The sequence below is a fragment of the Gopherus flavomarginatus genome, chromosome 8 (assembly GCF_025201925.1).
Source record: "Gopherus flavomarginatus isolate rGopFla2 chromosome 8, rGopFla2.mat.asm, whole genome shotgun sequence".
Taxonomy (NCBI): Eukaryota; Metazoa; Chordata; order Testudines; family Testudinidae; genus Gopherus; species Gopherus flavomarginatus.
In genome coordinates, this window is record NC_066624.1 from 2523569 (window position 1) to 2550735 (window position 27167).

The 27167-nt window shown below is 45.0% G+C and overlaps 1 protein-coding gene across 2 annotated transcripts in view; it reads left to right on the forward strand.

The window, feature by feature from the left end:
• The window catches only part of PLS3 (plastin 3), a 53668-nt gene that overhangs the window by 20119 nt on the left and 6382 nt on the right, over positions 1–27167 (forward strand). For both annotated transcript variants that reach the window (XM_050964936.1, XM_050964937.1), the window contains 8 exons: positions 14534–14697; positions 19125–19254; positions 19899–20031; positions 21380–21461; positions 22144–22309; positions 23976–24118; positions 26145–26240; positions 26838–27033. In XM_050964936.1, coding sequence (XP_050820893.1) covers positions 14534–14697; positions 19125–19254; positions 19899–20031; positions 21380–21461; positions 22144–22309; positions 23976–24118; positions 26145–26240; positions 26838–27033 — 1110 coding nt within the window. The remainder of the gene's footprint in view (positions 1–14533; positions 14698–19124; positions 19255–19898; positions 20032–21379; positions 21462–22143; positions 22310–23975; positions 24119–26144; positions 26241–26837; positions 27034–27167) is intronic.

The window sequence follows — 27167 nt, forward strand, 5'->3', positions numbered from 1 at the left end:
TGAGGCATTGAGTGAGACGTGACATTTTAGAAAGCAGGTTCCCATGACCTTTGGGATTAGAGCTGGCAGGAAAGCCACAGGGTCCGGTCACAGCTCTTAGAGCGTGAATCAGCTGAGTGGGGAACCCCAAGCTTGTGGCGATGGGAAGACGTTCATTGGTACTATCATGTTGTGGCTCTGGTGTGTGTATACAGCTGCCCTCTGTTGGATGGATGTCGGCCTGCTAATGCACCTTCTTTAGGGGCCAGATTAGTCTACAGAGATCTAGTGCTAAGTGTCAATGAATTGCAAAGGTGAGCAGGTCTGAGTCCATCTATTAAATTTACCTTTTTAATTGAGTTTCCTTGGGAAGTAAGCAGCATTCAGTCAATGAGGAACTCCCAGTTTTACACATGCTTCAGACTTATTTCAAAGTAAGCAGGGATCAAATTCCTCTCCTTCTGTGAAGACCGGCCTAGTGTTTCACTTCCAGTGGTGTTCCTATAAGCTTTCTCTGTTTAGCTCATGTTTAATATCAGTCAGTATGAAATCTGTACTGTATGAACATGGTGAGACTTTGGTCTAAGGCATTTTATTTACTGATGGAGCATTCATTTAAAGCAAAGTGATTTAAATAACTGATTTTAAAATTCTTCTGCATTTGTACTACTTAGCTATTTTCCTAGAGAGAAGGTTTAATGGTTACCACCTGAGAATCAACACATTGGTTTGCAACTACACAGAATTTTTACACTGAATTTGGAACTCTTTTTTGCTAACTGGAAGGATACACTATATCTATACACATTTAGCTAGCTAATTATAGAACTTAACATATTATTCAGATGGTTAACTTTTACATTTTTGTGTTAGAAAATGGTGAACAATGCATTTCTTTTACAAGATCAAATTTTTTTATTCATGACCTATGTCAGATGGCACTTGGATGGAAATTGGAATTCAATTAAAAATGCACAAAAACAAAATTTTATTAAAACACAACTACCTTAAATGTGCAGGATCTGTAAGAAACAAATAAGGTTTTCAAAAAATGCATTTGAATTTAAACCTTATTTACTTAAACAATTAATTTAATTGAACTGATGGTTTTTGGTTGTCCTTTGTGTTTTTTGGGATTTATCAGTCTCATCTGCTCACACCTCATTTTCCCTCTTCCAGTCTCTGAATAAAACAAGTTTTCCTGCTTTTTCAACACCCAATTGATTCCTCTGCGTTAAATGAAGTAGTCACTGAATTGAGCTAGTTCAATAAACTGAAGTGAAGAAAATTCTCTCTCTCTGAACCTGCAGAAGTGACTGCAGCTGTCAAAAACTGGCTGAGCTCTTCACCCATTTTCGATTTGAGTCCAGCAGTTCAGGGCATTGACTTTGGCAGCCATGTGTACTGCTTCATATGTTTATTTCTTTGAAATGATTTTAATAATTATAGTTTAGTTTAGGCCTTAACATAGGTTGTCATCATTTCAAATTTAATTTTAAATGTTTTAGCAAGTAACACGTATTTTAATTGTAAATAAATATTTTTTTGGCCCTTAAAAAAATAGTGATTTTGACCCCACCCCATTCACTGATTATTTCTATGAAAACGAGCTGTGGGGGCAGGGAAATTGAAGAGAACAAAACCCAAGTCTTTCAGGTACGTCATGCCGAGATCTCTTCTGTTGTAATTCGTCACATGCTGTGTGCCGTGAATCAGGTTTACTTTGACCTTCCAGGAGGCTGTGGCTTGAGGAAACTCAAAATTCAGACATACAGTAAAGACAGAGAGCCAGGCAACAAGGAGCATTACGTACATCATGGCTTTTGTCGTGAGCTCGCTGCTCTTTGATGCCTTCCGAAACTTTTCAGTTCTGGTCTGCAGAAATTAAAATGGCTATTTTGGACTGTGCCTTTGTGCATTTCCCCATCTGGTTCTTTTAGCCCTACCCCCAGATATGCTCCAGGAAGGTAGGATGAAAAGACTAACTAATTGTTGCTGAGCTGAATTTCCAAGAGCACATGTCCTAACCACTTTGGGTATAAATCTCTGCCATATGATTGCACCAGGAGGAGGGTGGTGGCTAAAGGCCCATGCATTGTGTGATCTCAGATCATCTCCTAACTAACAAGAGTCCCCATTAGAAGGGAGGATTGCTACATTGACTCCCCACGCAGTAAAACCTGAGCTCTCTTGTGTGACCAGTGTGTAAGAGGTAATTGGAATTCAATTCCTTTCCTAGTTTACAGAGGCAGCCAAAGACTGAGGGAGCCAAGTAAAAAATGATTTTACTCTGGGAGATTCCAGGTTACTGATAATTCTGGAGATAGTATCTCTTTAGTTAAAAAGTGACGTATAAACCTTTTGAAACATCATTGCTATCTTCAGGCAGTTGCAGCAAGGGTGACTTAGGTGCTTGTCCTTCAGTATCAGGGTAGCCGTGTTAGTCTGTATCTACAAAAACAACAAGCTGTTCGGTGGCACCTTAAAGACTAACGGGTTTATTTGGGCATAAGCTGTCATGGGTAAAAAAAAAAACCTCACTCCATGCATCTGAAGAAGTGTTTTTTTTTTTTAACTCATGAAAGCTTATGCCCAAATAAATCTGTTCGTCTTTAGGGTGCCACCGGACTCCTTGTTGTCCCTCAGTACATTCCTTTGATTCCTTCTTATCTCTCTTCTAACCAATTGTCTGCATAACAACTGGGCAGTCTTGTTTAACAATGGAAAAGCCTGAAGCTATCTGAAATGTTTTGACTGTCATGGGGGTTTTTTGCCTCAGGATTTATGACTTGTTTTCTAGGAATCTTTCTTCAGTTTTTTAACAAGTGTGAAAGTATGTAACTCTGTTTCCAAAGAAATCCTCTTCTCACTGTGGAGAGTCCAGCTAGGATCCTTGGACAATTGAGCTCCTGGGGTTTTTAGAAAGTGAGAGCGTGTGTGCGTGTGTGTGTACATGCACGTGCAGGCCGGGCAGGGATTCCATGGAATGATTGATAAGTAAGTCACACCGGCGTGTGTGTGTGTACATGCACGTGCAGGCCGGGCAGGGATTCCATGGAATGATTGATAAGTAAGTCACACCGGGGTTTTGATACTTGACTTTATTAGCATCCTACCAATGAAGTGAAACTACAGTCTGTGTCAGAACCACTTTGATTACAGCATCTAGCAAATCGCTGTTCCATTTCAGTGGACTTCCATTTATAGTGCTGGGGAGACTAGCCGGGGATGGGCTCACCTGGGCTGAGGTGGGTTTTTGGTAGCTCTTGTTCTTAAGAGCTCCTGGGTGCAGTATTGAACAAACACAACATCTGGCACTCTTCACTTTCCCAACCTCTCTGTCTCACTGCGTTGGTAACTCGCAGCAGCTTCTTATGTGCTAGACCGTGAACACGTGCATGTTTTCATGTGTGGCTATCTTAACTTACCAAGACAGCAGCTGTCAGTGCACCTTTCCAAGGCAGAAGGAGCACTGGTGGTCACCCTGTTCTCAGTCACTGTTTGTCTTAAGCCTGGTCTACTCTCGAAAATTAGGTCAGCATAATTGCATGGCTCTGGGGTGTGAAAAATCCATACTCTTAGCAGCCTAGTGAAGCTGACCTAAGTCCCTGTGTAGACAGCATCAGGTGGAGGGAAGAATTCTTCCATCGACCTAGCAGAGGTGGATGACCTATGCCAGTGGGCAAATCCCTCCTGTCAGGAGAGGTAGTGTCTACACTGAGGCACTATAGTGGAGCAGCTGTGCTGCTGTCGCGTTTTAAGTGTAGCCAATCCCTTAGCTTCAGTTCTGCTGGAGTGTGTCTGAGATCTCTCCTTGCCATAAAGAAATCCAGGAAGGAGATCACCTGTGACAGGTTCTCTAAGAACTGGGCAGGTGGTAGTAATCTGGTTGCTCTAGTTAACTGGCTTCACCCAGAATTAAAAGGACTCACACCTTGGCCAGCTTCACTGTGTTCCTGCCATCTCCTTTCTCTTCAGACCTGTCAGCATCTGAGGGCTGCATGCATGCCGTCTGCAAAGCCAGCGTGGTGGGTGCACTCCACTTCAGACTCTGCTGCACAACAGAGGGGAGAGGAGATCCCTTCCAGAAGCTGCACAGCAGGCAGAGAAGAGCTGGGGTTTCTTTGGATTGTGAAAACAAAATGGAGGTCGCTGCCCTGTGGACAAGCAACCCTACAAAAACAGGGGCTGTCATTGGGGGTGGGGTGGGAGGATGGAAACGAATGGCAGCTTTGAAGGGACCAGCAGCTGAAAGTGCAACCTTTAAAATGGCCCCTTAGTGATGTGCTTGTAATGCAATAGCTTATGGAAATAACTCGATTTGGGCTGCTGAAAGGCTGTGCCCTGACTGGCTGCATCCAGCTTTTGAGTGGTGCATAGCGCTTGGGGCTTGCTCCAAATCTCAAGTAAGGGCAGTCTCATCGTAATGTCTGGTTCTTTATTGGTCTGTACTTGGCTGCAGAGCAGCATTTCTCCCCTCCCTACCCTCCCGAAGGAGGCAGGTATAGAACAAAATCTGTTCGACTTCTTTTCTCCTGATTTCGTGTACTTCTGTACTGGCAATGGCCCTCCTGCTTGGAAACACCAAGGATTTAACATTTGCCGTTTACTCCAGAGCAAGCAAAAAGTGTTGGCAAGGCAATAAAAAAAAGCTCCAGAAAGTTAACTTAAAGCAAATAAAAAGAGGATTTGTGATCCTGAAGGAGTTTGTCATGCCAAGAGCACATACCCTTAAAAGGAAATGTGTGGGTTACTTTCCCCTCTTGCATCCTGTTATTTAAGCTATTTTAAGTTTTTGTCTGGAGGAAGCTGAGCCAGAGCTGAAGTGGCTTTGATTTTTTTGCTTGTGGTTTTGTGTCGCCACCTGCATATGGGCAGAGCCTGATGCCATAGATCATTGCAGTGACCTTTAGTGGGTCCAGCATGCTGCGTGAATACGTCCTCCAGGAGAAATAGGAAACTTGGGATGAGCTGTAGTTTCCTTTCCATCAAAGGGTAATGATCACAGTCTGTAGTTTGCCTGTTAGAACGATTTCATATTTGCTTCCTTGTAGTCCTGGCTCTTCTGGTGCCCAAGTGTTGGTTCTGGAACAGGCTTTCTAACTTGGGACCTTCAGCCAGTGAATAACATCTGTTTGTTTGTTTTTAAAACTACTTTACTCCATTAGTAATGAGCTGATGTCAAGACAATCTTCTAGCTTCAGTCTGGCAAAATAGTAGAGGGCTTCCAGAAATGCAGCAGAGAGCATGCAGTGCCTTTTGTGGAGATGGTCTGCAGTGGCCTGCTAGAACTTGCCAGCACACAATAAGGACCTTGGTAAACAAGTCTTGAATCCTATGCACTGTTGTAATCTTGGGAAAATCTCTGATACACTAGTTCTGGTGCTGTGTGGAGTGAGCCTCTGGAAGAGTAAATGTCCTGTGGGTCAGCACTAGAGCTCTTTGTCTTTTTATGGGAGTTACTTTCATTGGGTCACCACAAGGACCTGCTGAAATTTGAAGGGAGAAGGTTATGTCTCCAGACCATATAAATTAAGGCTGTGTATCTGTGCGCGCGCTCTCTCTCTCATATATATTAAGGTTGCTAGACTGTATAGCCCAGGGGTGGGCAAACTTTTTGGCCCGAGGGCCACATTGGGGTTGCAAAACTGGATGGAGGGCTGGGTAGAGAAGCTGTGCCTCTCCAAACAGCCTGGCCTCTGCCCCCTCCCACTTCCTGCCCTCTGACTGCTCCCCTCAGCTCTCCCAACCCATCCAGTCCCCCAAGCTCCTGGTCCCCTAACTGCCCCCTGGGACCTTACCCCCTCTCCAACCCCCCTGCTCCCAGTCCGCTGACTGCCACCCTCAGAACCTCCAACCCATCCAGCCCCTGCATTCTCCTTGTCCCCTAACTGCCTCCTTCTGGGACTTCCCACCCCTAACCACCCCCTGGGACCCTACCCCCTATCCAACCCCCCAGCTCCCAGTCCCTGGACTGCCCCGATCCCACCCACATCCCTGCCCCCTGACAGGCCCCTTGGGACCCCGTGCCTATCCAATCCCCCTTGTTTCCCGTCTCCTGACGCTCCCCAACCCCAGAACCTCTGCCCCGTTCAACCGCCCTCTGCTCCCTGTCCCCTGACTGCCTCCCAGGGCCCCCGCCCCTTATACAACCCCCTGGTACGGCCCACTTACCATGCCGAGCAGAGCATGCAGAGCAGCATGTCTGGGTGCTGTGCCGGGCAGAGCCAGACACGCTGCTGCTCTGCTCGGCAGGAGTGCACAGCTCTGCAGGCGAGAGCACTGCCTGCAGGACGGCGTGGCTCTGAGGGGGAGGGGGAACAGCAGGGGAGGGGCTGGGGGCCAGCCTCCCCGGCCGGCAGCTCAGGAGCCGGGCAGGATGGACCCACGGGCCGGATGTGGCCCGCAGGCCGTAGTTTGCCCACCTTTGGTATAGCCCATCCTAATATGCATCTCCATTCTGCTTCTCAGTTCCTCTTCTCAAACTCCCTCAGCCCATATCTCCACTCTCACTTTTCTCCAGAACAGGCATTCTGTATACAGCTGGATTGCTTGAATCCTGTTATAACTAAATGTGAAACTTCACCTACCACACAGGAGCTTACGATTCGCTGTGAGCAATGGTGACCATGCTGATAAGGTAATAGGCCCCTTCCATGAAAAGGTAAATCATAGACTTGTTGCTTTCGATCACAGTTTGATGGTCTGTGGCTTTTCCCTGCCCAGTAAAGACGGAGTAGCTTTCTATAACCGATCTTTAAGGTGTCTAAGGTCCAGTCTGCAGGGTTACTCTCAACAGTTTTTCTAAATGCTTGGGTGCTTATCAGTTAGTCAGATTGATGCTGTCAGGGCATTCCTGGGTTCCACTCTGACTGCATTAAAACTATTTAAATTCTGGGGCAGCGTATCCATCGGACTTTAAAAACCTAAATCCACTGCTCTGTTGCCAAGGAGTTAAGACTGAAAATGCAAGCCTCTGTGTGTTGTAATCCCTGTGCTGTGCGGCCTGGTGTCTTGCAGCTGAGGCAAGCAGAAGAACTATTTAAGTTGTAAATCCCAATTGTAAAGTAGCTGGGACACTAATATCCTTATAAAACAAGGCTCAGTGGCAACACCGTAGTGCAGAGTGTTAAACTAGAAGGGTTTTTGTTTTGTTATTTTCCCCAGGTTTTTGATCAGAGTAGTAATTCTTGCAAGCAGGCGATCCTAGTGTCACTGTAAATTATTGTAATTGCAGCCAAACTCCAGAGAGCTGGGATAAGATTTAAAGAACGCTAACTTAAGCTAAAAAGGGACCGTGGGGCTTGTTTACATGCTGCATTAGCCCACATGAGTGGGGTGCAAATTCTAGCGCCCCAATTTGCTGTGCACTAAGTGGCCTGCGTGGACCCTGCTGGTGTGCACTACAAATTGCCTGGTGTGCATTAATGGGTACTGTTTGACACGGGGCTTGTTAGTGCGCACCAGTAGGGTCCGCACGTGCCAGTTCGTGCACGCTTGCACAGCGTGCTGATCCTGACTAGAGTTTACACGCCCCTCGTGCGGACCAAGGTGCTGCCTGGACAAGCCCACCGTATTATCGGGGTTGTGGTGGTCTATGTGTTCGCTCCATGGTTGTGTTACTAGTCAGTGTGTAAAAGGGCTGAGGATGTGAGACAAAGGGTAAAACTTTGAAAAGGGCCCAAATCTTATTTTCCCAAGTGACCGAGGGGCTTAGGTGCCTCAGTCCTTCCCCACTGCAGGGAAAGGCTCTGGTGTGGGGAGGCAGCAGGGAAAAGCAGAGCCTTTTCCCCACTGACTCCCTGTTAGCGCCTTTCCCCTCTGCAGTGACAGGCTACAGCAGCCATTCCCCACGGCAGAGCCTTTCACCAGCGGGGGGGAGGGACGGAGGAGCCTGGCTGTGTGGGTGCCGCATGTAGCTATGTGTACACCACACGCTGCCGTCAGTGCTGTGTGGGAGCGTGGATGGAGCCCGAGTGAGTCTGGATGGCAGTTCAACACCCACATCACGTTCGTGGTGCTCAGGCTGTTGGGGCTAATTGCAGTGTAAACATTTGGGCCTGGGCTCGGGGGCCCTTCCTCCTCGTGGGGTCTCAGAGCTCAGATTCCAGCCTGAGCCTAAACACCTACACCGCAATTTTACTGCCCCAGAGCCTGAGCTCCTTGAGCTGGAGTTAGCTGAGACAGGCCAGCTGTGGGTATCTGATTGTAGTGTCTACGCATCTAGCAGTGGCCTGTCTGCTTGCAGGCTAAGGTGGAATTCTTGGTCAATTCATCATCCATTTTTTCCATAAGTGTTCTGAGAACCTGGTTAAGAGCACGTGCCATTGGGTTTCTTGGAAATGACCAGCTATTCAGGATATGCTTGGTGATATAATTTTTTTTTCCAATAAACAAATATTTGATTATTTTGGAGAAATTTTTGATCTGTAAGAAATCCCAGAGTAAATGATTATCAGAATCATGAGGAATTTGTTTTAGTCATTAGCTTAAATTGTAATATAATCAGCTGAAATGTCTCTGTGTTAAGGAACTAGCTTAAAGTAGCATTGTATGCCTGTGATCTTTAGGATAGAGTTGGTGAGCTTTAGAATAAATTGTTTCCCAAAAGGTGGTGAACCAGGCATTACAACTGACGCTCTATATTTTCTGTCTGCATCAAGCTGGCCTTTTGTTTTTCATATAAGGCTGTCCCATCATTCTGAAATAAAGGAAGCTTCCACGTCTCTCTCTCTCTCCCCTTTCCCCCCACCCCCCACATGCCATTTGCTAGAGAATGAGCTGTCATTTAGTGAAAATGTCTCCCGTAATAAAGCACTTATGAGGGCAGAGCTTTCCTTTCTGGTAAAACTATTCCCGTCTGTTTTTAAAGGTGAATCTAATTTCATCTGAAAGCACCTGAAAGGATGTGGAAAGCAGTTTGTATCAGCTGGATCAGATTTCAAATGAGCAAACCAGGGCTTTAGAAACAAACTAGCTAAAATAATTAGTCCCTCTTGTGGCCAGTCCTTGCTTACGGTATCTCCTCTAATTGTGGAAATGGTGGTTTCTGTTTGGTTCTGCAAGAAATACAGGGGGAAAACATTGCGAACCCGCAGCTGGTGACATCCCTGGAGTGGTATGTACCTTCAGGGGAGAGGAGGATTTGCTGGATCTCTGACATAGGCCTGAACTCCAAATAACGCCAGATGGCATTAAAGGGTTTTGCCTCTGTGATTCAGGGTGGGGATCCAAAGCAGCTGGCCAGCCCTGAAGGTTGGCTGGCCTCTTTCCTGAGCTCTAGGATTGGGGACTTCGGAAGTAAAACTTCCTCGTGATCTTCCAGCCAGCTTCCCATCATGTGAAATCCCATTCGTCACCTGTCCTGGGACACCTCTGGATAAACATAAGAGTGCTGTAGGCAAACCTGGGTCGCAAGTATTTTTTGTATACACAAGTTTGAGGTGTCAGAAATGAAAACAAATGAGGAATAGAAATAAAAATCACAACTGCCCTCCTGTCTTGGCTAAGGTACGTATTTAAAGCTGCAAGTGGGCAGCTTTTGGTGTACTTAGTTATTTCCTTTGTAGACAATGGTTGGCAGTCATGACTTGGACAAATGTTAGCTTAAGATTCAGCAAAACTCTGCACAAGTGTCTCTGGGCTCATCTGACTTGTTTGGCACAAGTACAGAAGGTTCTGGTGAGTTATTATGAACCCAAGACTGATTTGCGGAGGTATTTGGGATGAAATTGAAGTACCTCTTAAGGCCAGAGCTGCCCCTCTGCACAGGAGTGAATTGCCTCCTTCATGCATTGGACATTTTCATTGGCTTCTAGGCAGTGAAAGGATCTGCATTAAGGAGCTAGTTTGTGCAATGAGACATTTTAATGAAAGACGCTGTGATTTATCTCCAGGGGAAATAGCTTGCTGATGACATCTGACTGCTGTGCTTAATAAAGCTTGCTTTGTAAGCTTATATTTTTGGAATAAAGTTCTAAAATTGGAGGCCAGACAGCAGTGTTTTTCACTAAAATTACTCTTTGGTCAAATCACGTTTTATTTTGTCAGCATTACTGTAAGTGCTGCAGTTGTGTATAGGATTTTAATCTCTTAGTAATTCACTTTGGAATACTTTTGATTGTATTACATTTTAAGGAAGAATTTAGGAGTGACTACAGGGTTGTACTATGGTACCTTGGACAACTGCCATTAAACCATTTGCATTTCATTTTCCTGTGAACTTACTTTAGGTCAATAAAGACTCACCTTGATTATTGTTTTTTTGGCTGGGCTTAGATTAATGCAGGATCAGTTCTGAGTGGTTCTGTTTGTTGCATCTGAGAGTACGTCTACACTACAGGATTATTCCGATTTTACATAAACCGGTTTTGTAAAACAGATTGTATAAAGTCAAATGCACGCGGCCACACAAAGCACAATAATTCCGTGCTGTGTGTCCATGTACCGAGGCTAGCGTCGATTTCTGGAGCGTTGCACTGTGGGTAGCTATCCCCCCATAGCTATCCCATAGTTCCTGCACTCTCCCCCGCCCATTGGAATTCTGGGTTGAGATCCCAGTGCATGATGGTTCAAAAACAGTGTCGCGGGTGATTCTGGGTAAATGCTTTTACGGAGGAAGGAATGAGTGATGACAACGGCAGACAATCATTTCATGCCCTTTTTCCCTGGATTGCCCTGGCAGACGCCATAGCATGGCAACCATGGAGCCTGTTTTGCCTTTTGTCACTGTCACCGTATGTCTACTGGATGCCGCTGACAGAGCGGTACTGCAGCGCTACACAGCAGCATTCATTTGTCATTGCAAGGTAGCAGAGATGGTTTACCAGTCGTTCTGTACCGTCTGCCGTGCCACTGTAAATTGGCGATGAGATGACGGTTATCAGTCGTTCTGTACCATCTGCTGCTGTCATGGGTGCTCCTGGCTGACCTTCGCTGAGGTGGGCCGGGGGCGCAAAGACAAAAATGGGAATGACCCCCTGGGTCATTCCCTCCTTTATGTTCTGTCTAAAAATAGAGTCAGTCCTGCCTAGAATATGGGGCAAGTGTACTAGAGAACCAGTGTTATCAGAGAACCAGAGAGCACAGCTGCTCCGTGTCAGATCCCGCAGAAATGATAAGCTGCATGCCATTCTAGGGGGTGCCCCTGCAACAACCCCACCCGTTGCTTCCCTCCTCCCCAAACCTTCCTGGGCTACCGTGGCAGTGTCCCCCCCCCATTTGAGTGATGAAGTTATAAAGAATGCAGGAATAAGAAACACTGACTTGTTAATGAGATAAAATGAGTGGGAGGCAGCCTCCAGCTGCTATGAGAGTCCAGGCAGGACATTAAACGGTGGGAGAGAGGAGCCCAGCATCCCGCTGCTATGATAGTCCAGGCAGTACAGAGTCTTTTCTTTAGACATGAAAGGGGCAGGTGGGGGGGGGGGGGGGCTGATGGAGCTCAGCCCCCAATTGCTATGATAAGGACAGTTACCAGCCGTTCTGTACCATCTGCCAGGAATGACCGGGCGTCATTCCTATTTTTACCCAGGTGCCCCCAGCCGACCTCACCTGAGGCCAGCCAGGAGCACTCACGGGGTGATGACGAGGACGGCTACCAGTCCTACTGCACTGTACCGTCTGCCACTGGGGAAGGGAGGTGAGAGGATGCTGTTGTTCATTGCCTCAGCACCGTGTCTACCAGCAGCATGCAGTAGACATACGGTGACACTGAAAAATGTCAAGAAACGATTTTTTCCCTTTTCTTTCACGGGGTGGAGTGGAGAACGTAAATTGATGAGCTATACCCTGTACAGCCCCGGACAATGTGTTTGACCCTACAGGCATTGGGAGCTCAGCCAAGAATGCAAATGCTTTTCGGAGACTGCTGGGACTGTGGGATAGCTGGAGTCCTTGGTACCCCCTCCCTTCTTCCGTGAGCGTCCATTTGATTCTTTGGATTTCTGTTACACTTGTCACGCAGCACTGTGTTGAGTCCCTGCTGTGACCTCTGTCTGGAGATTTTTTCAAATGCTTTGGCATTTTGTCTTCTGGAACGGAGCTCAGATAGGACAGATTTGTCTCCCCATACAGCGATCAGATCCAGTATCTCCCATACGGTCCATGCTGGAGCTCTTTTTGGATTTCGGACTGTATCGCCACCCGTGCTGATCAGAGCTCCACGCTGGGCAAACAGGAAATGAAATTCAAAAGTTTGCGGGGCTTTTCCTGTCTACCTGCCAGTGCATCCAAGTTCAGATTGCTTTCCAGAGCGGTCACAATGGTGCACTGTGGGATACCGCCCAGAGGCCAATACGTCGGTTTGCAGCCACACTAACCCTAATCCGATATGGTAATACCGATTTCAGCACTACTCCTCTCATCGGGGAGGAGTACAGAAACCGGTTTAAAGAGCCCTTTATATCGATATAAAGGGCCTTGTTGTATGGACGGGTGCAGCATTAAATCGGTTTAACGCTGCTAAAATCGGTATAAACGCGTAGTGTAGACCAGGCCTGAATGTGCTCTAGTGACAGATGTTGCTTCTGGGGCAGGCTGTTCAAATTCTGGGCTCTCGTAGGAAAGCGACTGCGTTGTGGCTGGAACGCACGTTTTGCTGAAGCACCGCTCTCTTTCCGGAGAGCGTACGTGGAGTGAAGACGTGGTGTGCTTGTTGATCTTAAGGCATAAGAACTTACATGTGTGACTCCCACAGATGAATCCAGCTGAAAATACCTGTGGCTGCCAGAGCTGCTAGGAGCTGTGGTCTCTGTTTTCTGCAGCAGACCAGCTCTCTGGGGGAGGCAGGCTTGGCAGTACACAGCTGATGTGACTGGTGGCTGTAACTGCAGAGCTGTGGAGGGAAAAGAATTAAGGGCGACAGCCCTAATGCCTGTACTGGAGGAGGGAAAGAGTGATGGGGCAGTTGCTTCCCTCTCAAACAAGAGCAGCTACTGTCTCTAGGAGGCTAGCCGGTCTCGGCCATTTTCTCTGGGACCAAGGCCCTTTGCTATTTCAGAGAGTGCTTGTGGCTCTTAAGTGATTCTTTTGCTACTGAGGAGGTCGGTGGACAGCCCTGGAGAGGGAAGTCCTTCCTTCCAACTCCTAATTCCACATGGTCAGCAGCTCAGCTTCTATACAGGCCTGGTCTAAGTGCCATCCAGGGTGTCACTGGAGAGGTGGCCCCATCCCCTAGGAACTAGATTAACCTCTCTCCCCCATACCTTGCATTGATATAGGGCACAGTCTGCTAACGACGCGGGGCTGCTGTTGGCCTCAGCGACTTAGCCTGTGCAGGCACTGTACACTTGACGCTGTGTTCTTCCAAACTGGTTCCAAAGAGAACCAGTGCACAACGAGGAAGAATGGCGGGTGAGTCAGGAGGTGGCACTCTTCACTCCGCCAGTGAACCAACATTCCCTCAGGGTTGGTGGTGGAGGAGCAGTCTCTCAGATGAGACCCGTAGGGGGCACTAGACCCAGCACCTTTGGTAAATTCTAAATTGCAGAATTATGTTCTGCTGATCCAAACTACTCTTAAGATTTCTGTGCGATGCAGGATAATTGTTTCTTGTCCCTGAACTGTTGTGTGCTGTGTTAGTGTGTGTTCTGACCTGCAACACCACACATACCTGTATTTCAGCAGCAGGGAAAACATTTGCTACATGGCATTGTGTGACACTAAAATACTGGGGATCCACTTGTATGAAAGGCAATAGATAAACTGAAAATCTTGTCTCTTGTCCCAGTCTCCTCCTGCTTACCCAAGTAGGTGCTTACTTAATCCTATTACTACATATCCAGTGGTGCTATAACGTGATAGCTGATTATTAAGCCAAATGTCATTGCATAACACTCTTTGGCAGCTCACAGTAAATGGAAATGTTACCAAAGTGATTAATCAGTTCTGTATTGGATTTTGTAAAAAACCTCTTTAGATTCAGAAAGCCATGGGATCTTACACCAGTAATTTAAACTAGAGGGGGGTGTTTAGGATGTGTATTCTTACTCAAAAAATATTTTAAAATGAGTCTTATACAAGACGTGGGTGCTGGTACTACGAAGACTTATGCAATACAAAACCTTGTGCATGGTGAGCAATCCCCTTCAAGTCAAGTCTGAAGTCAGCATGTAGCATGTAACGTCAAGCCCGCTAGTCCGTGCAGGATCAGTGCCTCACTGCCTGTGCTTGCCTGCTAAATTTAAAGTCCATGCATTGGAGGTACTGCATTCAAGTCCTGGGTTTGACCCTTGTCACGCACGGAATGAGGGGTCTCACAAAAAAAAATGATGTTGTGCCAGCTTACAGTTATGAACAGCAAGTTTGTGTGACGTAGGTAGATTTGGATCTAAAATGAGTAGACTACTTAGGATATTTATCTCATGTTCAGTATCATTGCATCTCTGTGCCTTACAGAAATTACAAAACAAATGGGCAGACCCATTTTACATTTCAGTAAAACATGTTGGGGGATTTGGGGTTAATTTATTTTGGTGACAGCAATGGTGCACTTCCAGGAGGATTAACTTGTTTCTACAATTCTCTCCTTTTTTCTCCCCCCATTTATGTAAAGATCTCAACAGCAATGGATTCATTTGTGATTATGAGCTGCATGAACTCTTCAGGGAAGCTAATCTGCCTCTCCCAGGATACAAAGTGAGAGAGATCATTCAGAATCTTATGATTGACAGTGACAAGAACAAGGATGGGAAGATTAGCTTTGAAGAATTTGTGTTTGTAAGTATATTTCTGCATTTCCCTGCAATTGAGCTAACCGTGTTTTTGCTGTAGGGTTTTGTGACAAGTTCACAGTCTGAACTGCTTTACATGAAGTCCGGTAATAATGGGTGTTACTTCTCATTCCGTTCACCAGGATCACAGACTGTCTACCTTGTATTAGGGTTTGATTATTTTTTTTTAAACTGTTTGAAGTTAATGCTTAGTGCTTCTAGAAACATTGTCTGAATAGGCCCAGCCTCTCCTACCAAAGTACTGGCCTTCCCAGGGGAAAAAGCAGGGTTACTTTTGAAGGAATGGAGCAGAAAATGTCTCCCAACTTTCCCAGTATGAAAACTGTCTGCCTTAGAGAGGCTGAAGGGTTGTTCCTTTCTAGAGTGACTTGGTGGTGTTTTCTGAGTGGAGGGAAAGGTTCTTTCACTTATCAAACCTCAGAAGATACTGACCTGAAATCGACTTGATCTTTCCAAACACTGTTTAGGTCCCCAACCCAAACCAGAATTGATCTGATGGGATCTATGCGCTCGTGCCGCTTCCCATCTTGCTAAGACCTGGTCTCCACTAGAAAGCTAGATCAGCATAACTACGTTGGTCAGGGGTGCAGAAAATCCACACCTCTGCACGTCGAAGTTAAGCCGACCTAAGTCCCCGTGTAGAATGCAGTAAGTTGACAGAAGAATTCTTCCATCAGCCTAGCCACTGCCCCTCGGGGAGATGGATTACCTACGCCAGTGGGATAATTTTAAGTGTAGACAAGCCTTAAATCCTGTCCTTGTTCCTGGATCATGGCTAGTGAATGCTTGGTTCCCCAGACGAGTGGAGCAGAAGGAAGGAAAGTTTCTTACCTCTCGAGTGCATGTGATTACAAATCACTTGAGAATCTTCTGTTTGTTACAAATGAGGGTGGGAGGCAGGTTTATAAGGTACGCTTAGATTAGTTCTAGGTGGGCTGGTCTGGTTGATTTAATTTTCACCATTGGCCTGCTTTTCCCTTCTGAGAAGGAGTGCAGAGGAGGAGGATCTGGAATACAAATCTAGAATCTGGCCTTTGACTAAAAAGGGATCAGAAAAAGTGTGGAGTTTCTAGCAAAGGTTTTCTCTGAAAGACTGTACCCTCTTCACACTCAAGACGGTGATGTTGTGACAGCAATGCCACAGAATGTGTGGGGTGAGAAGGGCAGCTGTTTGTGTGTGCAACTTCTCTTGATTTCTTTTAACTTAGCTTCAACTTTTTGTTCCTCAGTTATTTTCAGACCCTCTGAACTCTTGAGTTCGGAGCAGAACAGTAAGTTGGAGTTCATTTGCAGTTTGTGAGCACTTGCATGTTGGGTGCATGTTTCAAATGCCAGTCCGCACTGGTTCATAATTCTAACCTGCACTAGAACACAGTTTAAAAGATTCTCATCCACATAAGTGAAGTGTTTAATAATTTCGTATGTTAATAATATGAAGATCTCCTACCAGCAACAAACCTCTGTGGGAAGGCCATCAGATTTAGCAACAGTTCTGCTTATGAAGTTTATTTATTAAAGGTGTAGCAAGAGGAGTGTTACAGTTTCAGTATAATTACTTGGGGAAAAATATGAAGGAGGAGGAAGACTTATCTGAGGTTGACCAAGATTTCATTACCAAAAAGCGGTCTTAAAATAAAGGGTTGGCTAGCCTTGTTCATTTGAATGACTTCAACAGTAGGATACTGGAGCAGCTCCTTGATTGGTTATGGAAAATAAAATAAAAAGCACCTAGGTAACTTATTAAAACGAAAGTAATTCATCTAGTGAGCAGCTTGTTACTTTTCAAACCCGTTTGCAGAACTGTCGTAGTAAACCTGCCATCTGAAGTGCAGCTCTTATAAAAGAGGATTTAAAAGGGTCCGTTTGAATAGTGAGGCTGCACGTTTCCAAATTCGTAATAAAAAGAACTGTGGCACAAACTCACTCCTAACCCCACGGAGCCTGGATCATCTGGTCCAGCCAAGCGGTCCCTGGTGCAGGAGCGATGGGGGGAGGGGCGATGTTGCTGAATGCCACCTTTGTGCTACCCCATCCTGGTGGCAGCAGGGGCTGATTCAGTTTGGTGTCTAATGCTGTGCTGACTGGCCATGTCTCTGGTGCAGAGGGCTTTAAGGAGCAGGGAATGGGGACACAGCTAGCTACAGTCAGTCTGCTACTGGGGGCTTCCCTCTGCTGCCCGGTTAAAACAGGCCTAGAGTCGTGTTCTGCAACCAGAGCTGCAGATAAAGAAAACATTGAAAAACATGTTGGGCTACTAGAGAAATGCTTAGTCCTGCCCATGCCAAAGGATCACACTACAGGTTGTACCAGAAGAAGGGGGATTGCTGAGACCAGTAAGGAACAGAGAAGTTCTAGACGGAGGGAATAGCTCACTGGTTGTGAGTTCAGGGATCTGGGGCAAATATCTGTCAGGGACGGTTCTTGGTCCTGCTGTGAAGGCAGAGGACTGGACTGGACCTTTCAAGGTCCCTTCCAGCTCTATGAGATAGGGATATCTCCATATTAAAAAAAATAGTGAGCACTGGGAGCAGGAAGGACCATGAGCACCAGACACTGAAATCTGAGATCGTAACTGAGAGCCCTACCTGAGCCTGGCCGCTGAGTCTCCAGGCAGAGCCCTGAGCACCATGTGAGCCTGTCTGACACCTACACAATATTGAAAGCATTTCAGTGAACGGTGGGTGTAGGTGCCCCTTGCTGAAGACAGAAGTCAGTCCCTTCAGGAGGGTCGAAGCCAATTGAGAACGGTTGAGTAGAGATGTTCTGACATGCACTTTCTTTCTTTTCTCATCTCCCCGCCCTCACCAAGAGTCCCAGGCCTTAGGGCTTTTAGAAAGATGCTCCATAACTAGCATTCTTCTGAGATTCTGACATTACCCCAGTTCTCCAGGCTTGCATTCAGTGTGCCCACAAATGCTGCCTTTGGAATTCTGAAATGCTTAGCAAGGCTGCCAAGAGCTGCACACAGGAGTAGCCATTAGATTTAAGCCAAAATACTGGATGGGTCTGAAATCCTGACAAGAGACTGGCCTGCTGCCCTCTCAGTTAATCTGTGTTGCCCATAATAAGGCATCCTTGAAGTAGCAGCTTTGAATTAGCCAGGATGTGGCAGGCTAGCTACGGTATGTGACTAACGCTACTGCTCCAGCTTGGTGTGTGGAATTGTGCCACACTGGGAACAAGGCCTGATAGTTACAAGAAACGGGGCTTATCTTCAGCTCCTCAGTGCCAAAACTGTGCCTCTTACACAAGAGAAGCAGAGGATGCAGTATTACTGCTGGGGCAGAGGGGGAAATGTGTGTACCTGGTAACTGTGTACAGAGGAAAAGGAAATATGAGAAGACACCATATATCTTTAATGCACCAGGGAAAGGGGCAAAGTTGTCCTGCATGGAGAGCTTTCCTCTGCGGAGCAGCAGCTGGAGTTGAAAGCTCTTGGGTGCTTTTCCAGGAGGATGTGCCAGCTGGGAAGCTTTCAGTAAGAGTGCAGAAAAACTGGATGATTGTCAAAACCCCAAGAGGATGGCTGAGCCTCACTTAGGCAAATATTTCATGGAAGATACAAAGTGTGATACAGAGGTTGCTATAAGCTCACATGGAGATACAAACAGGAGTGGGGCTCAGCAGGGATTAGCACGAGGAGAGCAAAATGGTGAGCTAATGGAGGTGTGGACAGCTGATTAGTTACGATAGTTACAGGCAGTGGTAACCTCTGAGATGATGGTGATTTCTTGATGTGTAATTAGTTTTTCTTTCCTAATAATTAGCTCAATAGACAGTACATTTAATATCTGCAAAGAAATCCCAGCATGAGCTTTTCCATGCAGAAGATTCTCTCTTAACCTCAAACATCAAGAGCGTGTACTGATTTGGTCTGTTGAAAAGTTTGTTACCTCGCAATAGCTTAATATGGTAGGAAAGTCACTGCTGCAGTCCATCTTAGAGCTGTACTATTTTACACTTGCTCAGATGTGCTTTAAAAAATTCAGTTTTTTCTCTTCTGTGGGATGTGGACAAAGTCACATCTGTATGAACTAAAGACACCTGCTGATGCAAACTGGTTAAAATTGTGCAACAGCTTTCTGAATTGTTTTGCTCACATCGAGAATGCATGTATACTTGCTTTCAGACTGCAGAGATTGAGCTCTTCTGGTGGCCTCTTGAAACCGAACTAAAATAATAAATGTATGTAAGTTACTGGCTTCTTAAGGCTTTCATTTGAACAGGTGTTTGTACTGCTTGATTTGATTAAATCTAATGGAATCACATTGTTTCCCCATAGTAAATTTAAATCCAGCATTATTTTGCTAGACCAGTCTTATGTTTACTGATTATACTACAAAGTTTGTTTAAACACGTGTTTTCCAGTTTATTAAATGAATGTTTGTCTAAAGAAAACTTTTTGAACTGTAGATTTTCCAAGAGCTGAAAAGCAGTGATATTGCTAAAACTTTCAGAAAAGCCATCAACAGAAAAGAGGGAATCTGTGCTATTGGTGGAACGTCTGAGCTTTCCAGCGAAGGAACACAACATTCTTATTCAGGTATTACTCTGACATTCCAATGCTTTCTTGAGTAAACAGACCAAACCCTAGAACTAGCAAGTTTAATGAACTGGCAGAAAACAAACTCATATGTTTTGTTTTTTTCCCCTGAATAGTCAAACTGAAAGAAGAGCGATGCTACATTAGCTCTGTTTGAATGGTTGAGTATGTCCACATTCCTGATTTAGATTTGTCCTGCTAGCATTCTCAGTTTGCTGATATAGTTGTATTGCGTTTGACTATAGCCTGCTCAGTGAGTGACCTGTAACTTCGAAAACCCTCTACCGCTACAGAAGATAAAGAGCTCGGAATTTGACTTTTATGACCAATCAGTGCTTCATTTGTTATGATAGGTGTGCTGGGGCTCACACAATTAGGTGCCAGGGATCAAGTTTTTTTTTTTACATTCATAACTGGTGCAGCAAACCAAAGGTGCCGAGGCTCTGAATTGCCGCGCCCAGAGGTGCCGGGGCTCTGAACTGCCGAACCCAGAGGTGCCGGGGCTCAGCCCTGGCAAGCTCTGGCACAAATTGGGCCCTGTGATCAATAAAATGAAAACGTAGTGCACTAATTACAGTGCACTATTCAGATGTCTGCTCTGCTGTAAAAAGCCTGCATTTGCTTTACGACTGCACTTGTTTCAGAGGAAGAAAAATATGCCTTTGTAAACTGGATAAACAAAGCCTTGGAAAACGATCCCGACTGCAGGCACGTTATTCCAATGAATCCAAATACAGATGACCTGTTCAAAGCTGTTGGAGATGGGATTGTACTATGGTAAGTCGTAAGTCTGTTTCCTACAGAAGTCCTGTCATTGGGACTTGGCTCTTCCCAGGCTGCTTTTCTGACCCTGTATGTTTGGGCAGAATTCTTTGCCCATATAAAAAGGGGTGTGTAGTCACTTCAGACTTTCACTGCAAGAGAGCACTTCTGCTTTGATGCTAGCTTTTGATGATGTGGGGGAAACTGGAGTTCTGTATTGTCTGTGGACTCTCACTTGGGTTTGAAATGTAATTTACCTCTCCCTGCTCCCTCAGAGGCTTGGATATTGTATTAGCAAAATTTAGCAGTGACTTTGGAAAAGTCTGTCCTACAAAAACCCAGCTACGTTCATAGATGCACAGAAATGTGTAACAGTGACCTGTGGGGTCATGTTCTGACATCAGTCCAGTTTCCTTACATACCTGTATCTCAAATCACTCTCATGTCCCTTGTTGGAAGCCTCAACAGAGGCTAAGGATGAATGTGTCTAGCAATAGGATCTCTGAATATCTGCTTTACTTCCCATTCACTCTAATGGTAGCTGGATTAGGCTCTAGAACTAAGGTGGGACCCATTAGTAGGGAAACTTGCTCTGCTGTTCACTGCAAAATTTGGCGTCTACTCTCCAGGGCCATCAAACAGCCTACCTATTTACTCTGTAGAAACGGCTTTTAGATTTAAAAGCACAGTGAAATGGTATTCCAGTGGCACTGTAGCAAAAGGCTGAAGATCTGTTGTAGGTTAGGCATTGCCTTTTTTCACTTTGATGATGTCTTTACCTGCCTTGTTTTGACACCTGCCCCTGTGTGATATAGAAGTAGGACTAAGTGGGGAATAATTTATAATGTAAAACAAAAAGTCTGCTTCAATTCATCGTGCCGGGAGATGCCTGAAGCATTGCTCTACCTGCTGACTAGTAGAAAAACCCATTCTGAGCCTTTTGTGAATTCACTTCATATGCCATCTCTTCCGAATGTCTGCACTGTCTGAGTTTTTATTTTGCCATTCATGTTTAATATTAGCAAGGTCTCTCCTTTCTAAGTTTGCTGAACCACATAATGTGGTTAAATTGGAAGAAAAGAAATCTTTACTTTAGAATATACAGCAGAACAATGGCTCTTCGCTAGTTTGCTGACGGTATTGTGAATAATTCATGTGTTTTTACTCAGGCAACTGGGCTAGTTCCGTGATGGCTGTTACTGTATGTAAAGTTTCATCAGGCTTAACTATAAATTACAAACCTAAACCTTTTATTGTAAACAACTGAGTACAAAGTATCTGATCACATCTCATTATTATTCTGTTTATTTGCAACAACTTGTGTTAGGCTTAATAGTGTTTGAATATTTTTGTCTTTTGTCAGTAAAATGATCAATCTTTCTGTTCCGGATACAATTGATGAAAGAGCAATCAACAAGAAAAAACTCACCCCATTTATAGTTCAGGTATGGTACAACAGAATTTCATTACCTCTTACAAAGATTGAAATCATGCAGGGCTTGTGAGGAGAGATGAATTCAGCGACCCATGGAATTAATTCATGACTCTGGTCTAGAGCCGAGATCAGTTTTAATTGTATTTAATAATTTAAAGGAATCTGTACTGTGCATTAAATGGAAATCTTACTGCAAAGTGCAATGTTCTGTAAATATTCGTAAGGGCAAGAAGAATGATGTAATGCTAAAAGCTGCTAAGGGTCCCCTTCGCAGGCTTTACTGTAATACTGTAGCTGTCTACATACCTCTAGATTTATGCTGCTGTTATCAGAAGGGAGGCCGATAAGTGTGCATGTATGTTTGTATTAGCATACACAACATTGTGTATTCAGCATGTATCAATTTACTAACTATATACCTGTGTGTGCGCACACAACATTTTAATGAACACTTTGATTTTCCAATCTTAATCTCAGAGGCTGAAACTAAAAACCAGAGACTGAAATTAAACCCTTGGGTCTAATTCAGTCCCCTTTGATGAGAGTTCCTTTTAAAAACTCCCTTGGAGTCTAAGGCAGCTGTAGTTACTCTAAAACTGCAAGGTTTCTTCTACTGAAAGCAGGGAAGTCCCCAAGCTGTCCGCACTGAACAAAAGGCAGCGAGACCTCTCATTTAGCTGTCTTGTTTACAGGAAAACTTGAACTTGGCATTGAATTCCGCTTCCGCCATTGGGTGTCATGTTGTCAATATTGGAGCAGAGGACCTGAGGGAAGGGAAACCACATCTGGTGCTGGGGCTTCTCTGGCAGATTATTAAGATTGGCTTGTTTGCCGACATCGAACTCAGCAGAAATGAAGGTAGTAACAAAGTGTAAATGATTGTTTATCCTTAGTCAAGCGTAACCCTAGGGTGACCAGATAGTAAGTGTGAATTGGGATGGAGGTGGGGAGTAATAGGTTGTTTATATAAGACAAAGCCCCTGGTCACCCTGCCTAAACTGTTTCACATTACTGTCCCCTGGGGAGGGGGAATGAGGCTTGGAATTACTCATTTCAGCAGCATTGCTCAGCCTGAGGGACATTGCCTTTCAGCTGGGGGTCCTTCTTGCCACATTCTTCTCATCCAGCCAATCTATGCTTCATTTTCTTCCCCTTTTCTGCAAAGGGACTTCTCTTACTGATCATTTTGATTAGGGGTCAGCACCTTTCAGAAGTGCTGTGCCGAGTCTTCATTTATTCACTCTCATTTAAGTGGAAATATTCACAAAACATTTTTTTGTCAAGATTAAATGAAAAATATTCAGCCAGGTCTATTAGCGTCCACTGTGCATCACCTGAGTATCGATGCTAGTGTTCTCCCTGCTCTAAAACACCAGGCATCAAAGAACAAGTACATTAGCGCTCTTTCTTTCGTTATGTCCTGATGCACCTCTCCGGTTGTTGGAGAAGTTTGTTACAAGACAGATCTTGCTTACTGAATATGTAGCCAGCTGACTAAAATAAAAGTTGTAATCTTTAAACCATAATCTTGAAACTGGCTTGGATGTTAAATCAAGCAAAGTTTCTGGCCGTCTGGTGGTTATGGCACATGGACTTTTGCTATCATCTACTCTTCTAAGTGAGCCAGAACTGGAGCACGCCAGAACTTGGGGGAGCCCCCTCCCTGCAGGCAGTGGCGTTGGTGATTCGGCGAGTGGCATTCTCTTGGTAGAGCTCGAAATGCTGACTCTTAGGAAGAGACTTCAGAAGATGTTTGGATCACAAATAACTGCACGTTGTCTGTTTTCCATCTTCAACCACCTAAATTCCCCTGGCATCTTTCGGTAGGGTAGCTTAGCTTTCCTTTCCCTTGTCAGTGACAGTGGAGTGATGCTGTGGGATACCTGCCACACGTAGCTGCTAATGAACTATTGCCTCATCGGTGCCAGTGATCCCACCAGTCAACAAGCTCTGGATCCTTGTGGACTAACCATGCCACACAAAGGCTTGTGTGTGACTTTGATTGCCTTTTTATTACATTTTCCCTTCCCCCATCGCTACCAATGTAAGTAACATTTGGGCATAGAATTTCCAACTCTGCTCCCTAACACCCATCAGCAATGGACTTACAGCAGTGGTGTATTTGTAGTTATTGTCATTTTTCACAAAAACATATGTGAAATCACGTACACACTGATTTTTAAAATGGAAGGGCATGTACCAAATAAACCAGTTAAATTGTCTCAGCCTGGAGGGTTGTAACTGGAGCTGATCAACAAATGTATGTATTTTTAGGGGGGTGAAGGGATCCTTCTAGAAACATGCTATATGGAATATTACAATTTTTTAAAATTATTTTTCTTGGAAAAACCAAGGTATGTTGGCAGAATCAGAAATTATTAGAGGGAAAAACTTTGATATGGTCTGTAATTTTTTGTCCAAAAATACTTGGGTGAAATTTTCCTTAGCCAGCTGTAACTGTAACTTAGAAGAAGGCCTCTTTTTAACCCAGTACTTCCCTTGCTGCATGTCTGTTTTCTTCTAGCTCTGGCTGCCTTGCTTCGCGATGGTGAGACTTTGGAGGATCTTATGAAACTGTCCCCAGAAGAGCTGCTTCTGAGATGGGCAAACTTCCATTTGGAAAATGCAGGGTGGCAGAAAATCAATAACTTCAGTACCGACATCAAGGTAATTGGAGCTTTGCTTCTGTGAGGAGCAGCCAGATGCATCTGAGCCAGGTTGCTGGGATGAAGTGTGTGTGTGTGTGTGTGTGTGTGTGTGTGTGTGTGTGTGTGTGTGTGTGTGTGTGTGTGTGTGAGAGAGAGAGTGATTGATTGGACAGTACTTACTTCTCTCCTGAATTCTTACATAAATAGTTAATCAGTTAGGCCCTGATCCTGCTAACACACACCTGCTTTTAACTTCACGGCCCTGAGTTTGATTTCAAGTGGACTCTCAGGTTGGTAAAGTGAAGCACCTGTTAGTGTTTGCAGGATCCAGGGCTGCTTTATTTCAATATAAGAGCTGACCCTGTCCTCGTACAGTAGAGAAATGGCGACTAGCATACTCGGGGGTTCTGCCCTTGAATCCTCTTGGCTTGGTACTGATTATCCAGCCATAAAAACTAGTCTGGTGTGTCTTTGTTGTTTATGGTGCCTTCATCTTCAAAAGCTGCCGATATCAGTTCAAAAACCCTGAAGGGTTTTTACTGCCCGAACGGGGAAGCAGTACATCCCTAGGACGCTTTCATGTGGCTAAAAGGCACATTCTCAAGACTATTCTCTTTCAGAAGCTGTTCTCAAGGGTCCGTAGGAAGCACCGGCCTAGAACTCATCCAAAAAGATGGGGAAATATTTCACAAAATGTTTTGACCAGTTCTGCAGTGGAGAGCTTGTTAACTGTATGGAAATGCTAACTCTTGTTGGCAAATACTGATACTGATACTTTACCAGAGATGGCACTGCAGAGAGATCTAGTCCTGTCTCTTCACAGGAGGCCTGGTGAAATGGGTGGTAGGTGGGAGAAGACGTGTCTCCTAGAGGCCTGCTAGTGGCTGATCTCATGGCTTCCTTCCAGCTAGCAGCCCTCCCAGATGTGACTTCTTGTGCACTTTATACAGCAAGGGCTCCAAACATGCCTGGAATCCAGGGACATTCCTACGGTTTGGGGGGTTAGAAGCAAGAGATTTATGGGACTTTTAAAATATTTCAAGATTTCCTTCTGCCTAAAGGGAGCTTCCTTTGGTGCAGGGAGTAAATCTATGTCGAAGGCTGGCTGGGGGTGCAGAGAATGTTGCAGAAACTTTCAACCCCCACCCCCCCGCATTTTCAAAATTAGAAAAACTCCACCAAGAGCTCTGCCCAGACCACTCTGCTCAGTGCAGGCTCCCAGCTTGTAGGATCTCATGGGACACTTCATGGTCCCAGAAAGGGAAAGTGTTTTGGTTCTTGTTTTTTAGCTCGCTCTCAAAAAAACAAAATCAGGCCTGTATCCTCCTTCCCTCCCTCCCCCCCCCACTTCCCCCTAGACAAAAGGTTTGTACCCCCAAATCATCTCTGGAATGGCTAAAACCTTCCTGTGAATACACAAAGCTCATATCTTGTCTCGGGATCCGCTTTAAGAGAAAAACCCAAACCCTGCATTGTGTAAATGTGATACAACAAGAAAAACCTTCAGGCTCCATGTATTCAAGAGATCAACAACACTCTCTCCTCTGTATTGGTTTCCTTTAGCTGTGTTGTAGCCCTGCAGAATGATCCCTTTCTGATTTGAGGTGGGGAGGAGGTGCCTATACGCCTGAGAAATTTATATGGTAATTGTCATCAGGAGTATGAAGCTTCTCTAGAGGTCAATATACATGGGCTGCCTATTGGATCTCTGCAGGCAGTTGTTTAAGACCAGGTCTTCCAACTTGCCTTTTTTAGCTGATTGTGGTGGTGTAAAACATTCAATACTGACCCGTTATTCTGACCGTTTAAATGCTGGTTTATGGTTCTAATACTGGTTTCATGTTTCTAACTTTGTTCTTCTTTCCTCTCATGCCTCCGGGATTTCTGCTGTGGTGCCCTTTCCCTCTTTGTTCTTTCTTGTCTGTCAAGCTAACTGACTTCAGTAATTCAGTCAAGGTACAGACACTAACCGAGTCTGTGATGTAATGTTCGTGTGCGTTCAGCATCATGTAGGAGAGCTGAATATGCCAATTAATCCATTTCAGGATTCGAGAGCCTATTTCCATCTCCTCCACCAAATTGCACCAAAGGGGCAGAAAGAAGGAGAGCCACAGATTGATATTAACATGTCTGGTTTCAATGTAAGTACTCAGTAAGTCTGTCTGTTTTTTTCCCTTGTCCTTATGCTGTAAAACTGAAAGCTGGGTATAGACTTTGCAGTCTGCTTATGGCCTCTTGATCACCTGGTGATTGTCAGACTTTGAACAATAAGATATCAGTGGGCAAACAGAGAGAGACACATTTCTGGTATACAGTTAAATGAGGCTATGTTTAGACCTGGGCATTAACAGCCGGTGCAACAATTGGAGTAAGCCAAATGTCTGAGGATTCAGTCGCCTTTATGCCTGGTGATATAGTAGTGAACGTGCTGAATCACAAGTTCTAATTATTATTCTAGCTGGCTACTCTAAAGCTTGAGAGTGGAGCTTTCTAACAAGGCAGGTAGAGGGTGACCAGTGCATCCATAATGCTATGGCTTAGTACTACAATATTTGTTCATTGCTTGGTTTTTATTCAGTCTGGTTAGTAAATGCCCCATACCTCCTGAAAGCGGGCGGACTTGTGTATTCAGTCCAGCAAAGGCAGTGGTCAGGAAGAAGTTCCTGCTTTTTATAGTCGAGTGACATCCTCGGAGTCGGCTGGTTATTCATGCTTCTGTTCCCTCCTACCCCCCACAGGAGAAGGATGACTTGAAGAGAGCAGAATACATGCTTCAGCAGGCAGACAGATTGGGCTGCAGACAATTTGTTACCCCGGCCGATGTTGTCAGTGGTAATCCCAAACTGAACTTAGCCTTCGTTGCAAATTTGTTCAACAGGTATCCGGCACTTACCAAGCCGGAAAATCAGGACATCGATTGGACACTACTGGAAGGTAATAAAAGTCTCTCCTATCATGATGTTTGAAGGACAAATACCTAATGGAAATATTTTGTACCACAAAAGGCTGTTAGCGTTCTGTTGAGCCATCAGGCTTTTAAAAGTGGTAGTAACGAAAGACTCAGCACT